The 17,581-nt window shown below is 38.8% G+C and overlaps 1 protein-coding gene across 1 annotated transcript in view; it reads left to right on the forward strand.

Annotated features, from left to right (window-relative positions):
• The window catches only part of LOC113240400 (CUB domain-containing protein 2), a 275,798-nt gene extending 260,486 nt beyond the window's left edge, over positions 1–15,312 (forward strand). Inside the window, exons 10-17 of the mRNA XM_026477689.1 lie at positions 553–770; positions 3,640–3,868; positions 4,879–5,077; positions 5,999–6,203; positions 7,103–7,232; positions 9,198–9,397; positions 12,671–12,771; positions 14,959–15,312. Coding sequence (XP_026333474.1) covers positions 553–770; positions 3,640–3,868; positions 4,879–5,077; positions 5,999–6,203; positions 7,103–7,232; positions 9,198–9,397; positions 12,671–12,756 — 1,267 coding nt within the window. The 3' untranslated portion in view covers positions 12,757–12,771; positions 14,959–15,312. The remainder of the gene's footprint in view (positions 1–552; positions 771–3,639; positions 3,869–4,878; positions 5,078–5,998; positions 6,204–7,102; positions 7,233–9,197; positions 9,398–12,670; positions 12,772–14,958) is intronic.
• The last annotated feature ends 2,269 nt before the right edge of the window (positions 15,313–17,581 follow it).

A 17,581-nucleotide genomic window follows, 5' to 3' on the forward strand; every position in this document is an offset into this window, starting at 1 on the left:
AGCGACATCTCTCGCCAGGACTGGTAGCTGTAAAGGTACTAACTGGGTGATAAATCTGTCACAGATTTTTCATAGATGGAGCTATGACTAAAAAGTCGTTGAAAGACCAAGTACAAAGACACGACGCAAGCACATAGAAAAATTCGTGAGGTCCGTTGGTTCGTTTCGTGGCTTAGTTGATATAGCATCTGGCACGGTATGCAAGAAGACGTTGGTTCGAATCCGACCAGATCGAAGGAATTTTTTCTGAGTGTTTCTTCTGAGTGTTCGATCTTTGTATTAATAATTAGTTAGAAATATATTTATTAATATTATGCTACGCGAATTTTGTGAAAAAAGGAACAAAAACACAAAATAAAAACAGAGTTAACCACAAAATTAAGTTGGTGTAGTGATTATTGGAGGTATCGATGTGTGAAGTCTCCAACCCACATTACGGCAATACTAAACAAAAAAAGACCACGCTTTAATCTTGAAACAAATGTATAAGATGTTTCTTCGGCATTCTAAAACAATTCCTATATTATATCTTTTTTTCGTTCAATAAAACAGCAGTAACTGCCCGGACGGGTACCTGAAGGTATACCTGCGCGGGCAGGAGGCGACAGACTCATACGACAAGCATGACGCGGAGTTGTGCGGCGAAGGCTCCCCAGGGCCCCCCGCCTTCCCTGCACCACTGCTCTCTGATGGACCTAGGCTCGTGATGGTCTTTAGCTCTGGGGAAAACCAGGGTAGGGGGTTCAAGGCCAAATACACCTTTGAGACTGGTTAGTATGATCACTTCCATCTCCATTTTTATTACCTGTCAAATAAAAAGCAGTAGGTAGTGATAAGTAGATTTATTTAGTTAAATAAGAAATTCGACGTGTCTGCTACAAAAAAGATAAGAATGGTCTTGTACACGACAAGAACTTTGTCGGATCTAGCCACGAAAGCATGTCGTATCTGTTGCAGACGATAAAATGATGAGTATGTACACGATACGAATGCTTCCGGACAGACGTGTGTAGGGTGAAATGTATCAGTGCATTACAAGTCTTCCAGGTAGCTATCGTTTTGCAATCGACTGTGGGAAAAAATATGTTTTTGTATACGTTGACTATTAAGCAACCATAAACTTTCGTTTACTGACAATACCCCTCACCCCGCCCATACAATAGTGGTTAAGCGCGTCGTGTCGGGGGTGGACACGCGCCTTTAGACTCCTATCTTTTTGCGGGAACGTTAGCTGTCCAAATGAAAGATAGGATGGGACACTGAGTATCGATTCAAGTCGTCAATAGTGCTGCATCGCCCGCGTAGTTTAGTCGATCTTGTTATCAGTAACTTAATGGTTTGACCTGCCGTCTCTCAAATAAAGGCTGTGGGTTCGAATCGGGGCTGGCACCTCTTTTTTAATTAATTTTTTTTTATAAATAATAAACACACGCTTGGCCACAATCTCACCTGATGTTAAACGACGATGTGACCGACGATGGTGCGTGTTTGCCTTAAAAATGCTCGAAGACCGGAGTCTGCGGCGGCCGCCGCCCAGCGACCGCGCGCACGTGTTCAGAGACCGAACTGTCATGGCAAAATACGCTCTATTTATTTAGCTTTTACGCTTGAATGAGCAAAAAAAAAATCAACTTCAGACCATTACCGCTAGCCGACTTCAGGTTCATTCAGTTACTCAAATTCTGTCTTGGAATCCGTATCCATTATACGAAATTCAACTAAAATTAAAAAAGTTGTAATTGTATATTTTAGGTACTTTCCTTGCGGAAAGGTCTTTAGATAGAAGATCTTTAGGCCATGGAGCCTAGTCTTTTTGTATATTGATTTTCTAAACCTAGCGCGCGGGGAGAGCTGGAAGGCACTAGCTTGTCTTTTGTCTACGCGGTCACCGAGCGGAGTCCGTTCTTCGACGGCACGGCGGCCGCGCGGTTGTATTATTCAGAGGAATTTAAATATTGTTGCCTAGTAAATAGAATTCAGATTCGCCTTTAATGTACATGAAGGCGTGGTAACTGGGCGGTCGCCGCGCGGCGGCCGAGCGAAAACTTTCTCCTCGTGTGTTTGGGCGCGTAGTATATTCCATTCCTTTGCCGTACGCATCAGAAAGGAGGAAACAAAGCGCTTAGTGCTTCTGAGTTCTGTGAATTTATGTGCGAAATTTAATTTAAAATGTACCGTGAGCTTTTCGGAGATGGACAACATCGTGATGAAATTTGCACGTTGAAAAAAGTTCACAATCCTCGGAAAACAAGTCTATTCGGGTTCCTGTAGAGTCTAGTAATCAAATCACAGGCTTATTTATAGGTATTTCCTCTAATGAAAACTCCCAAACAGACATAAGACTGCAGTACTAATTAATATGTTTTAGTTTATTCTAATTTCTATTAATAATTAATAATAAATTGAACTTAATAAAAATTCATTCGATAAAATAATTTGTAAAACTTAATATAGCGTAAATTGGAATGTTTTCTTTGTAAAATTAAAAATAAGGTATTTAATTAATAACTATTGTAACTATAGTGAAAAAATAGGGTGGTTTGCATCAATATTAGACATAACTGGTTGAAGACTGTGCCACCTCAGTCAATCGTGACCAAGGGACCTGTAAAGGGTCCGAAACGTCGGTTTGTTTGAAAAAACAAATATACGCGATTTAAATGCGGAAAAATAGTTTCATTTCCTAAATATGTGTGTTTTTATAACAAATATAAGTGTGCTATTAGGGTTGATGATGAAGTAAATGGAATATATTCAATGTTGCTCTGATCTACAGACTTGTATAATATCTTCACAACTCGAACTAGCTCTGATGTCTAATTTTGAAATCTGATCCATTTTCAAGTCCACAGACAATTTTACATATGTAAAATTCGGCAGTTTTCTTTTGGAGGAGATTTCCGCCAGACTTCCGAGACTTTTTCACTCGCCATGTCGTAGAACAGCACTGTGTTCTAATCAAACTCCCCGTACCTCGTATGTCTAATATAAATTAGACGATATAACGACTGCTCGAAACATGCGGATATTTTCGCTGACTCACTGCTAGATTTCGAAAACAAAATTCTTAATTTTCGTAATTCGGGCACATAGCGTTGTTTATTATTTAGTGTCTGAATCGTGTTGTACGTTTTACTTAATTTTTTTCCTAAGTTATTTCTTTTTTTAGTCATAAAATTGTTTTTGTTACTTTTTTCTTTAAGAGTGCGTACAGACCTTGCAAATGTGCCCGTTTTCGATGTACACGTGCATTATGTTGTGCAATCTGTTCGCGTATCGTATGCGCGCCGCTCGCACGCTACATATATTAACTTTTGTATTTAATTGCACGCATGCAGGTCACTCCAGGTCTGTACGCACCTTCAAATACTGTTGAAACATTTTTTATTCCAATATTGTTTTTATTATACCTGTATATATTACTTGTCATTGTACGCACCTTTTGCAATAAAAAAACAAGTTTAAACAGTGTTTAAGGGTGTGTACAGACCTGGTGAAATGACTTAATTTTCGAAATGTAACACATGAATTATCGTAGTAACTGATTGATGGTGCGCCTAATAAATAAATATATGTATACGAAATATGTGACGTTTTGATAGACTTATAAGATCAATGATGATGATGTTTCTTGGACAGAATACCGTGTGCCAGGCACGGCGGCGCCGGGCGGCGAGTGTGCCTTCACGTACCGCAGCGAGTCGAAGAAGCGCGGGGAGTTCAACTCTCCTCGTTACCCTTCCAACTACCCCTCGCACACTAACTGCACGTACACGTTAGACGCGACTCCCAACGAACAGGTCACTGTGGTGTTCGACCACTTCAAGGTCAGGGCTGATTCGTGGAATGCTACTGCTGGCTTGTACGGGTGAGTACGTTTTGTACAACATGTTTGTATAACCACGTTGCGGCAACAGTCGATGGTTTTTGAAGAAATTTGTCTTTGTGTTTGTTCGATCTTTTTGTCAATAATAATAACAAATTAATGGAGTATTTTCACAAAAATATATCGTGGTAGTTAAAGCCTGGTACTGCCTCGCACCTCTGAGGTTTTCGGAAAATATGTGCGATATTTAATTTGAAATTTATTAAGATCTTTTCGGTAAAGGAAAACATTGTGATGAAACCGGTACCGTCGAAGAAGGCTAACAACACTTGGAAAACGTGCGAAGTTCCCAACCCGCATTGGGCCAGTGGCGGACTATGGCCTAAACCGTCGTCTGAGAGGAGACCCGTACCCAGCAGTGGGACGTAATGGGTTAATGTTGATATAAAATCAATATTCAATAAAAATAAAATGTTTGTGTAAGTTCTTCCAATCTTGATAAAACTCGCTAAACACTTCTGTGTATATTCTAAATTGCTTTCAGAACAAAATGATGTTTTAGAGGAACTATTTTGTACCTGCGTAAACGATCTTTGACGAAACAATTGTGAAAGAAGGCATACCACTTATAGAGAGATATGTAGATAAAACCTTTATTCAGTACAAATACAAGCAGAAACAGACATTTACAACCACTTCACAAGGTATAACACAATAGCATATAGAACATAAATTAGTAACTACACATTGATATAACACATACTTGAAGAGAAAAACAAAACAGTTAGTTATTTGTTCTATATTCGTTAGCTATCACTTGGGTTTTATTATTCCTGCCTCCATGGCCGAACGATTACCATGACTGCCAGGCAGGGATGCCAGGTTCGATTCCCGGGCCGGTAGAAAATTTGTATGGCCTACATATATTTATCTCATGAGTTTGGGTGTAATTTGTGGTTGTCTATGTGTATGTCCGTGGCACAGGGTTTCCCTATTGAGTGTGTGCGTTATTATTATTATTCCGGAATGAGTGTGGCGATTTGTGTGTTCAGTGGCGCGACGTGCAGCGAGGACTGGGTGGAAGCGTGGTGGACGGGGCGCGAGGGCACGCGGGTGCCGCTGGGGCGTTGGTGCGGGCTGGCCACGCCTGGCCCGCTGCAATCGCCACGCGGTGCTCTGGGACTGCTTATTGCGCTACATACCGACACCGATGCCGTCGCTTCGGGATTCAAGGCTCGATACGTTTTCGAGGTATCATCACAACAATCTGTAATCGAATCTGTAATAATTGGTCTACATTTTGTTTCTCTCGTGAGCTTGGGTGTAATTTGTGGTTATCTATTTGTGTGTCTATAGCACCCGCGACACAGGGTTTCCTTAGTGAGAGGCTCTGTTGAGTGTGTGCGTTATTAATTATAAACCGTAATAGTTAATATAAAATAAAGCAATATACTTAACTAAAAAATACAAATAAACACATAATATTTTCGAAATAGAATGACGTTAAATAAAAGTAAAATTACTACGTCTCAAAAAGAAATTCGTCTACACTGTAGAATTCTATATCCAATAAAAGTAGTATAAATAGTATATACACTACCTTCAGCGCTCTTCATTATGTACTGATTCTTGTACCAATAAATTGACATTAGCGAAGGACTTATCCATTTCTCTACAACTCTTTGTAGGTATAATATTTTTAACCGACTTCAAAAAAGGAGTAGGTTCTCAATTCGACTGTATTTTTTTTTGTATGTATATTACGCGAAAACTCCGGTATATGTGAACCGATTTTCATGATTCTTTTTTTGTTGGAAAGGGGGTACTTCCATAGTGGTCCCATTTCATTTTAAAGAAAATCATCCACCGGTAAGGTAAGGTTCACGCATGAAGATTCATTTTTATAAATAGCGCCTAAATTTTACTTAAGGAACAATTATTTTAATGGTTCATATTGCTATTTCTCAAATTCAGAGGAGAGAACCGATTTTTATTATCTCCAGTGTCAAGTCCTGTACAGTGGCGAACTAGGGGATATTTTAATAAAACTTAGCAAATAGACGTAATTCTACATACTTTTGAGGTCGGTTTTTTTGTACTCTGTACTGAGATTATTTTACATGAGTCGAAATTAGAGCGAAAATCGATAGCGGTGACTATATTGTGTTATAGCCAGCGAAGTCCATCTTCGGCGACTGCGGCGGCAACATGTCGGGTGTGGAGTACGGCGTGATAACCAGTCCACGCTGGCCCCTTCCATACGAGCCGCCCACACGCGGCGCCGCCAGCCGCGTTTGCAACTGGTTCGTCACCGCGCGCCCCGGAAAGAGACTTTTGCTCAATTTTGAACACTTCGCTGTTGAAGGACACCTCACCGGTACGATTTGAATTAGATTGTATAAGTTTCTGATGTTTGTTGAGTTTTTTTCAAACTTGTTTCCATTCATATTTCTATATACATCAAAGGGAGTTCAACTAATTTACATTAGAGTAGAGAAATTACATTTTAGTAGCAGTAGATCTCGTTGTGGAAGAGTTCGTCCAGGGAACTGTCACCTTACCTATTTCTGCCGCCAAGCAGTAATGTGTGCATTACTGCGGTCCGGTTTTGAAGGATAAGGGTGGTGGCGAAATTACAGGCACATGGGACTTTTCCACTTATGTTTCAGGGTGACAGGCGCAGTGGCAGTGCTTCTCAGTTCTTTGAGATTGAAAGCTCTGAATGGCACTACAACTGTTATGAACTAACGTGCCGCTGACCATCAGGCGCACGACTTGTTCGCCCGTCACTTATGGTCACAAAAAAGAGACATAAAAGATACTTCCACAAATTTTTATACGACTTGCGATCAACTGTAGGGTATATAAGTTAATCGAAAAAGGTCTAAAGCTCTAAAGGGTATATAGGTTGATCGAATAGGTCTATAGCTCTAAAGGGTATATTGGTTGAATTAAAAGGTCTAAAGCTCTAAAGAGAACATAGGTTGATCGAAATGGTCTAAAGTACTAAAGGGAATATAGGTTGATCTAAAAATGTCTAAAGCTCTAAAGGGTATATAGGTTGATCGAATAGGTCTATAGCACTAAAGGGTATATAGGTTGAATTAAAAGGTCTAAAGCTCTAAACGGAACATAGGTTGATCGAAAAAAGTCTAAATACCTTGTAAGTATAACAAATTTTGTTAAACTCATTTTGTATTGCCAGTTTTCTCTGTTGTACCTTATTTGTTTGTTATATGATTTCCAATTGCAGTGGTTATGGTTAATGATTCGCAGAGCGTGGGTGTCCCGCAGCGGTGTTAAGGCTGTGGTACGAGAGCCCCGGCCCGCCGCTCGAGTTGTGTGGCGAGAAGGCGCCTTCCGACCGCTGGCAGTACCTCTCCTCATCCAACTCGATTAGGCTCTCGTTAGTATTTTACTCTGTTTCCTTCCACAAATAAAAAAGATATCCTCATGCTTTCTTTCAAACTTCATAACTCGATCTTCAAGTGGTTTACATCAGATACAGAGAAACAATAGATGACATAAAAGGTAATTTGAAATGTCAGGGGTATTAAATTTGTAGATTTATAGCCATCGAGTATATAACCAGAAATAAGGGCCATCCATCCCTGGCAACTTATCAGGTAAATGGGCCTTATGTCACTTTTAAATAACAACTGTCGTTCGCGCTGAAATCACAAATTAGAAAATTGAAATAGCACAGCGCCAACAACTGACCAGTGTGTACGTCTCCGTATATTCCAAAAAATCTTCTGTATTTATTGTAATAATGATAATAGGTATTTCTAACAATAGCGTGCTGTTCCATTCGGTGGTGTGGGGAAAAATAGCAAAACATCTAATACAAAACAAACGGAATCAAATTTTATCGGTAATTAAATATTAAATGTGTAATTTTGCAATTTTTGTCCATTGTAGCAAAGCTCAAGCTAAACTGGTAGATTTGAAGTGAAACAATTGACGACATCCGTTTTGGGCTGACCAATCGGAGCGCAGTTGTCACAGTAATGATTTGGTAGAATAGTCTTCAAACATATTAAATGACATTTCGTCTCTATTTCTGGTGACATACTCGATGTTTTTAACAGACACACTGCATAAAAGTGATTGAAATAAATGACATCCGAGTCTGTCAAGTAGGTACAATGAATGCAGCAGCAAACACGAGATTAAGTAATGAATTTAATCATGTTGCCATTGGCAAATTCCTAATTGAATAAACTTTGCCAAACAAGCTAATAACTATTGCATGCTCCATCGTCGTTTTCCATCAGGTGAAATGCAGGTCAAATGCGCAGTTATTCCGCCCTCGGAACGAAAAAGTAAATTAATTTTGATTAAAATGATGATTGTGCCCAATCATCATATGATGATTGTGCCCAATCATCATTTTTATCAAAATTAATTTACATACATATCCGCACAAGGAAATAAAGACCAATGTAACTATTTTTTTTTATGGAAATATATCTCAATAAATGTTGAATATATAGCAACCTCAAAGGGCGTAACTGATTTCAATAATCAGACTTTTTGGAGTGATATTTGACGTTCAACGCGTTAAAAACACTAATATCAAAGGATTTTTACTTAGTAATGTACGGACGTGTGCCCTTATTACGTAGTTCAATTATAATATCATAACACAAAAAAAGAACAACTGAATACAATTTACGCCTTTTAGTTCTATTCGGGAGTCAAGCATTAAAAGTCACATTTAAATTACTTATTGTGAATTATCTTAATTTTTTTTTTAGTAAAGTAAAGTTAATTATCCCACCCTCCCTACACATAAAATTAATAAAATAAACAACACCAGCGCAACTATAGTCACAAACCATCATCTAAAATATACCCGACACGTGTTTCGCCTCTCCACGAGGCCTCCTCAGGGGCTGTTGACTGCTCGACACTCGGCCGAAGAGCGAGCTCGTTCAGAACGGTTGGTGTATTATACCCCGCTACTCCCAGTGTTGCTATTGTTGAAACTCGAAAATACCCGTAATAAAGGTGATGATGCAAAATTCAATTGTTCATTAATTATACAACAACAGGGGTTGATGTAGAACGGATGGAAATAATTAGGTAGAGATTCGGACCGTCATTTCTCGGATTCGGAGGTGGGGGTCTACTCTCAATCTCCGCCCGAAACAATTACTGCGAAATAAACAATACTTGACCAAATGAAAAGACGCGTAATGCGAATGAAGCTTACATATTTGACAGTAATTGTTTCGGAGGGGTGTCGGACGGAGCTCGAGAGTAGCCCCCCTTTTACGAATCGGACGTAGGCCGCAAACCTCGAACTCCCCGCTGAACGCATTACCGTTCCGAATTGCGGTCTTAGCGATGAATATCGCCGTCGCAGGTTTATAATAGCGGACAAGTCCGTGGGCGCGGCGGGCTGGCGCGCCGTGTGGACGGAGGTGACGGTGCCCGAGGGCGGCGCGTGCCCGCCGCTGGGCGCGGGCGCGCCGGGCGACTGCGCCGGCGCCTGCCTGCCGCCCGCCGCCGCCTGCACCGGCCTGCCGCACTGCGCGCACCACCGCCCCGCCAAGTACCCGCACTGTTAGTATGCACCATTCTCACACACCTCACGGCCTTCGACCTCGGCACGAGGACGGCTCCGGGCTCGTTTGCGCATTTCCTAAATTACATCGTCGTTGTTTGTAAAAGGAGTTCGAGTTCGAGAGTGCCATTTCGAAAAACTTTGTAGGTTTTCACGACTGTTTTAAAATGTTTACGTCTTGTTTTAAATTCCATTTTAAATCTTAAACTTAGTTAAAACCAAAATGACTTTAAGAACGGAGTTAAATATTTTTTTTAAACAGTCGTTAAAACCTAAAACATGCTCTGTTCAATCACCCTGGTGATTGTTGTTGTTACGGGTTAAATTTATAAACTTTATTGAAATTATTATTAACTTACTGAAATGCACTAAAGAACAGGCGGTCGTCGGCGCGTGCCGCCAAACGCTTACGTTAAAGCTGCTCGATTACATCGATCATGTTCGACTCGTAAGTTTTTCGAAATGTCGCTTACGCTTATTGTCGCCCTTTCTACAAAACACCGAAATTTACGAGCGTTGTCGGCCGACTAAATTGAACGTTAAATGCGAGAACGCCCACTTTCTGATTTTGATAGAGTTGTTAAATTAATTGATATCTCTCTAAAAACAGATTGCAGTAATTAATCGCGCGATGACTTGTGACCAAAAACTTTAAACGTAATCTTCGTCACGAGTTCTTAGTTGGTTAAAAAAATATTGTAATAAATCAGAATGTGGGAATTATTTCCAAAAAAGAGCGCTGATTACGTTGCACTAAGTACGAGTATGTATCAATTTCTCTTTTATGGAACCTAACTTTACAGTGGTGGCATATCAGGTCAGTTCTTATATTTTGGACCGAAATTTTGAACGTACTTACGTACTTGGTGGTACAAAAAATATCTATCAATGCTTTTATATAAACAACATTGTTTTTTCCAGTGTCTACTTTAGAAATGACCTAATGTGGAATAAAAACTAATACTTGCATATCTTAAGAAAATAAAACCGATGTATAAATACATCGATTTATATTAAAAATTTACGGTGTTAGATTATCCTTATATTACTAATATAAATGTTAGTTAAATAAATCTAATTCGGTGGAGGTATTCAACAAAATTTAAAACACGCATATCAAGATAGTTTATTTGACTTTACATTTACGTTCATTTGTTTATATCTACCATAGAATAGAACTACCCTAATGACAGTCTGATCATCGGTGTAATTTAGATGTTTTCCAAATTATTAATGCGTACTATAAAAAGTCACTGTATATTATATATGATTGGCACCGCACTTTGCATATTTCCACTTTATTATAAATTGTATACTACACCTTTGCATTTGTCGTCGCATTTTATGAAAACAGTACTTACTTACTAATTACTATAAATAATTATTAATAAATTTGTAGCTTGTTGGTGAATTCTTATATGGAGTAAGCAGCATGGTAGATTTTAAGGTGAAATGGACACGTTCGACAAGTTTTCGGAGGACATGCATGAAAATTAAGACGATTCCTTTTAATTTAACGATGCAACCTACATTTCATAATGAAAAAAAACTATATTAAAGTACTGAAATGTTTACACAGTTACTTCCTCTTTACAATAGCGATGGCGTATATTGGGCATATACGGCTCTAGTGAAAGAGGGTATAAGTTAAAAAAAGTCTACCTCAAGGTGACTCAAAACAGTTAAAGCTTAATATGATATTAAGCGTTAATCCTCTGGCCACACAGAGGCGACCGTGGCAGCATTCCGGACGCGGGAATTTTTGTAATGTAGGCCGCCACACGTTTCAGTGTGGCAGGCTTAGAATAATAACGCATAGAAACCTAGCCCGCACACGCTAAGTGAGGCAAGTTGAAGCGCTCCCAAAGGGCCTACACGAGCGGGCGGGCCGTCAGTGCTCAAGGTCAACTTGCACCGCGAACAGATCAAGAATTTTACCTAAAAACGACGAAATGTGCGGTAAATGAGTGTAAAAATACGTCAGACAAACATAAAATAGATACTAACATCACATTCCACAAGGAAGTAACGCTTATTTACGTTTATTAACGCTTATTAACGTTTCAACTTGTATTTTTATATTAATATTCACTAAAACCGAAAATTAACCTACTACTAAAACTAGCCTACATGAATTTGATTTTTGCCTCACTTGTGACAGTTCGTTTGATATGAGATTATCATTCTATGCGTTATTATTCTAAAGTGGCAGGGTCATATGAACTCGTACGTTATAAAAATTCCCGCGCCCGGAACGCTTCCGCGGCGGCCTCTGTGTGGCCTGAGCGTTATTGTTTTTCGCGTTTCCTTGTAAAGTTGGCTTTTTTGCCTTGTACCCCTCTTCATTAGAGCCACAGAACATCAGGTACTCCTCCAACAATTTGTCTATGTTTTCTACATCCACCCTCCCCAGTTATTTCTCAACCAGGCAGCTTCGCAATCTGTTTTCCCAATTGCTGCTTACTCCTGCTTTATCTTCTAATATCGTTGTAAGACAATGTTTATCTTAAACACAGTAGAATTGTTAATCAATAACTCTTAAACAAATTAATAATGTTATGTTTAAACGTCACTGTACTTTTAAACTTCTCAATATTAAGATGATTCAATGCAATCTTTGTCTCAGAGGATGCTGTATTTAACTTTAATATTAGGGAGATAGGCGTTTAGAAAGTTTTTAAAAGATATTAACATTGTTGGTGAATTAGCAGAATATATTGAGTATGTTGCAAGATAATGGACATTTTTATTCCGAGTACTACGCCCCTTATCTCTTCTAAAAACCATTCTTGCATTCATAATTTTTTCTTCACTCTAAATAGTTTTTGTCTGTTCTTTTCTTCTTTCTCAATACTGTGATGACTCAGGAGAGTTGGATTTTCCTATTTCCATTTTTTTTTAACTTTAGTACTGTATTTGCGTTGAGCATCGGTAGTTGAATGTATCGTCGTAGTAGCTAGCGATGTGTTATCATGTTTTTGATTCCAATGGGACGAAGCTTGCATTGAGTCATCGCACTATGGGGCCCGGGGTACCGCTTCATATGAGTCACATGGTCTTGTCGCCACTTTTTGATCAGACTAGAGTGTATTGGGTTAACGTGGAACGTAATAAGTTTAACAATTTAATGCAATGGATTACCATTGATGTCGTTAAATGTTAATCAACGTGTGATGCATGACGTCACGAAGTGGCGAAAGACTGGGTGGCCATATGGCGGGGTGGGTGCGGGTTGTTGCCCCGGGCGGCGCTGACCGGCGCGGTGTGCGCAGGCGGTGCGGGGGAGCGCGGGGGGTGCGCGCGCGTCGCTCCCGCCCTCGCGCTCGCTCTGGCGCTAGCGCTCGCCGCCCCGCACTGACCGGGCGCTGCACACGTGAGTCTCTTCACTTCGCTTCATGCCACATCTGATCCCCCTACCCGCACGCACTTTCTTCTCTCCTAACCCCGTTGCTTCTCATTTTCATCTTGCTTTCGCCTAAACCTACCACACACAATACAAGAGCGCATTGCGCACCATCCTAGAGTTCTAAATACCGAGGCGGAAACTTTCCATTGGAAATTAAACTATTTTCTCAGATCTAAATCGTGTATATTTTCAAACTAACCAACGTGTCGGTCCCTTTACTAGTCGCATGGTCACAGCTGACTTTGATGGTAGAGTCATTAACCCGTTGTTTAATATTTATGCAAACCACCCTATTCTAAATTACCTATAAATAGAAAAATTATTTAAATACTTTACTTCATTAAATGGTCAGAATTTCGGGCTGATGTAGAGCTCCTTGTGTGGAGTTAGTCCAGGAAAGTACTGTCACCTGACCTATATTTGCTTCTAAGCAGTAATGCTCACGTTTCGAAGGGCATGGTTAATTACAAGACATTTTATAAAGTCATATAGAAATCTTTCATACCATTTTACGCATTGCTGGTTTTCTTGGTGGTTTGGTAGGGAAGAAACGTAGCAACTACGCTTCTTTACATGTAATTATTTATCTAAGCGTGTTTTTATTACATTTATTATTGTATTCGAAGTGGTTTACACATAATACATAACAAAAAAAATAAGTAAAATACTCCAAATACCCGGGTTTTTAAAATCAAACCCGGTTTTCTTTGTAAGTATCAGAACTGGGGAAACCCGGGTTTTCCGCTTTCGCTGACTAGAGATGTCGATTTAATCATTGTAATTTTCAAGTTTTTATTGAAAATCACGATGTCTTACTATCATGATATTCAATAATTTTTTTATTTACACGTGATTTAGATCCGTAAAATGCTTTCATTTCCAATGTGTAACGATTGCGAAAACCTAAGAACTCGATGTTTCAACTTACTTTTTCTTCCGTTTGTTACAACTGCTAAATAAATTAAGATCATCCATCGTAATATCAAGATCCCCAAGGATCTTCCTCCAAACTTTAGTAGGTATAAAGAAAAGTTCAAATGAATTGATTGCCTACCATTGTGTTTTGTGCTAACTTTAGAAACATGGACTAAAGAGTTTATTCTACTTCAAATGGCTTAGTTGATCCCGCAAAAACAGCGAAAGCGTAGAAGCAATCACTTTGGAAAAAATATATAGTAACATTTGAGATATACACTGATTAGTATATGGTGTGAAAACACTATTCCTATAAGTTTGTAAGTCAATGATTCCTATTTACCTCGAAATTTTACAAAAATACCTCTGTATTCAATATGCAATTTACATATACCAGTTTTTTTTTATATCAACTGAACTAATTAGAACACGTATACTATTCGATATACATTTTTCAAACTGTTTTAATTTTATTAGTAAAAAAAATAAATATTGAAATAAAGCCAGTGTTGTTACCGCTCGTTCGTTAATAATCTTGAAAGGTCAAGGATAAAAACATGTTTAGGTAATTATCGTGTAAGTAACATTAGAAAGAGCGAAGGCTAAATCTAGTGCTTATGTCTGTCACATCTATGTCTCACCTCATTGTCAGCTTTACGTGTATTAATTCAAAACTACCTAAATGTAAATGTTGCATGCTGTAAAAATATCATTTTAAAAAACCACATATAAAATTAACCTTAAAAGTAATATATTGGGTACTTTTATAGTTTTTTGTGAGAGTTTTTTTACAGAACTATGCTAAACATTAGTAAAAACATGTTATCGAAATAATGAAATTATAATAATGCACACACTCAACATTCAAATTAAGCTCTCATTGAAAAATTATAACAATTTACCTATTCTAAAATGAAGTAAAAGTCCGCCCTCATCGCGACCTAGTCGCAGCATCTTTTGTCAGATACGGCGGAATGGTATTTCCACTTTTGGAAGAACTTTAGTATTCCTCTGACCTTAAATTGGAATCCCAATTTGGTACCATAGATTAGCCAACTACAACGACGACTAGAGATGGAGTATTAAAAAAAGAAACCGTTTCATTATATTTTGTATAAATACGTAGAATGAAACTCCATCCCTTCTTGTCGCAAGGTGTCAAATAAAATGGCCCTTGATAAGCATGGAACGGGCCATATTCCCAGATCGTAAGTAGGCGAAGGTGTGCGGTATGTCTAGGCTCTGGAGAGGCGGTGGTGGCACCGAGCTACACGTGGATTTGGTCGTGGGTGGCTGCCGGGTGCACTGGAGTCACTTTACTGGCGTGTGTGCTGTGGCGGCGGCGGCGGAGACGCAGAGGCCGGAGGCATCCGCCGCCGCCGCCACGCCCGCCGCCGCGCTGCGCTGCTGCGCGTCTGGCTGTGCCTCCGCAGGACACCGTATGACGACAAGCCGGCGCGTGCGCGAGCGCCGCCCCACACACGATCTTACACAAATACACCACTTTAACGTATTACTGTTTTTTATTTACGGTCCTCTATTCTAGACGAAAACAGAAATGTTAATCCGGTCTAAACACACCATCCTATATTTTGTCCGTGTTGTCTATATCGAGTGGTTTAATGGACCAATTGTACCGATCGGGAAAGTAGACCAAATAGAAAAGTAGAATAAACGGGAAAGTAGAGCAAACAGAAAAGTATCAGAATCAGGAAAGTGGACCATTTGGACAAGCGGACCGATCGGGAAAGTAGACGAATAGTGAAAGTGGACCGATTGGAAAGTTAACAGATCAGGAAAGTAGACGAAATGGGAAATAGACAAATCGGGAAAGTGGACCATTTGGACATGCGGACCGATCGGTAAAGTAGACGAATAGTGAAAGTGGACCGATTGTAAAAGTTAACCGTACGGGAAAGTAGACCAAATGGGAAAGTGGACAAAATAGGAAATAGACGAATCGGGAAAAACCAAGTGGACCGATAGGGAAAGTGGACCGATCGGGAAAGTAGACCAATTGATAAATCTTGTCTCACTGCAACCACGACAAATGTCGAAAAGAACTCCTGCATACGACTGTACTAACAAAGTTGAAGCACCTATAAATAACCCAAAGTAGAAAATATTTTCAGAAAATCCGCAACAGCGATGTACATATGTGTATATTTAAAAGTAGGACACCAGTGGCCAATTGCTGCGAACGTGAGTCAAAATGACGGGTGTATAGAATCTTAACGAATCCTATTGTAATTTCTCAGAAACTAATGAATAGATAGATCCAGTTAGCGTTTCCTTCACTTCTTGCCCGTGGACTACCTGAGTGGTTCACCTGGGTGGACCACGGGCAATTATTTCTTCCCGTGGGCCACCCGTGCCTTTAACATTTCAATTGCAAAGATGCGAGATTATTTTATTGTCTATCAATTGAAAATTTTAATGTATTCGTTGGCAGTAGTTGGCCGAAGGACTAAAATACGATACGATATATCGATGCCTTACTTTCTCAAACTCATATCTTATAAAGAGTGATTATTTAGGAGATGTCAAAACTTTACATTTATTTTAAATTTGTTATCAAGGGTGTTAATTTGGATGCATTACTTAAAAATTTGTATAGGTCCATTTGTATACAATCCATTTCTCGCATTTCAGTAACTTTATGCTTTAAGATACAAGTTTGAGAAAGTAAGGCGACGATATATGTTGATATCTTAAAATGCTAGAGACAATTTTATTTTTGTTATATCGTCTGTGAACTGGCAACCGGTACTATCTCAATTTCGACAACTTTACAGGATGAAGAAAAAATAATTTGTACAGGATCTGGTTTATTAAATAAAAATACGTAGTGTACATACATATATGTATAATAAAAATATTTAAAAATTACGTATTTTTATTTAATAAACCAGATGCTATATAATATAAACCCGTAAAGTTGTCAAAATTGAGATAGTACCGATTTCTAGTTGTCGATTTTTTTTTAATTTCTAAGTTTAACCAACAATATGCAAGTTTTATAAGTATTGTAAAATTTGTGTATTTATCCAAATAATAATATTTATAATAAATATCACGCAAACTACTTTCTGTACATCAAACTAAGTTACGCATATATTTTTTAAAACGATATAATTTATTTTAATGGCCAGCATCAAACTGTTAATGTTTGAGGTGGACCACCAGCAAGATAAGTTGTGCATTTGTATTTTATACGTGTAAGAGGTGAACCACGGGAAGAAATAATTGCCCGTGGTCCATCCAGGTAAACCAATTAAGTGGTCCACGGGCGGGTATCTATTTGTAAATTTTTTTGGAATGTTCAGTTTCTATAATAATATTGATAATTTGAGGTGCCTACATAGATTTAGTATATCCATAGATTGGCCCTGACGTATTGGAGACGAGACCAAAACAAAAATACATCTGTGTGCGTATAATGTGCATGTGTGCAAGATAAATAGTGTTGCGCCATCCACTGATTTAACCTAAATATCGATTAACATATTACACCGGCATTTCATTCGTTGTATTCACCAAAATGTCTTAACGCAAAATACCGAGACGTTAATTAACTAGTTAATTAATGATTCAATAGAAAATTAAGAAAGCTACTATCACCTACTGGTAGTGCCATAGGATGGTAGGTAAACAATGGGGACTTTCACCCAAGATAACACTATGGCTCTACAAAATGGTGATAAGACCCATGATCAGTTACGGCGCGATAGTATGGAGGCCACGAACCAAGCTGACGACCGCAACCTACAAACAAATATAACTATTATAATTATTGTATGATATGATAACATAGAAGTGCATCACAGCAGTGAATTTGCAGATAAGTAATAGAACCAAAAAA

Source organism: Hyposmocoma kahamanoa, unplaced genomic scaffold, assembly GCF_003589595.1.
Source record: "Hyposmocoma kahamanoa isolate Upper Pololo Valley unplaced genomic scaffold, ASM358959v1 138, whole genome shotgun sequence".
Taxonomy (NCBI): Eukaryota; Metazoa; Arthropoda; class Insecta; order Lepidoptera; family Cosmopterigidae; genus Hyposmocoma; species Hyposmocoma kahamanoa.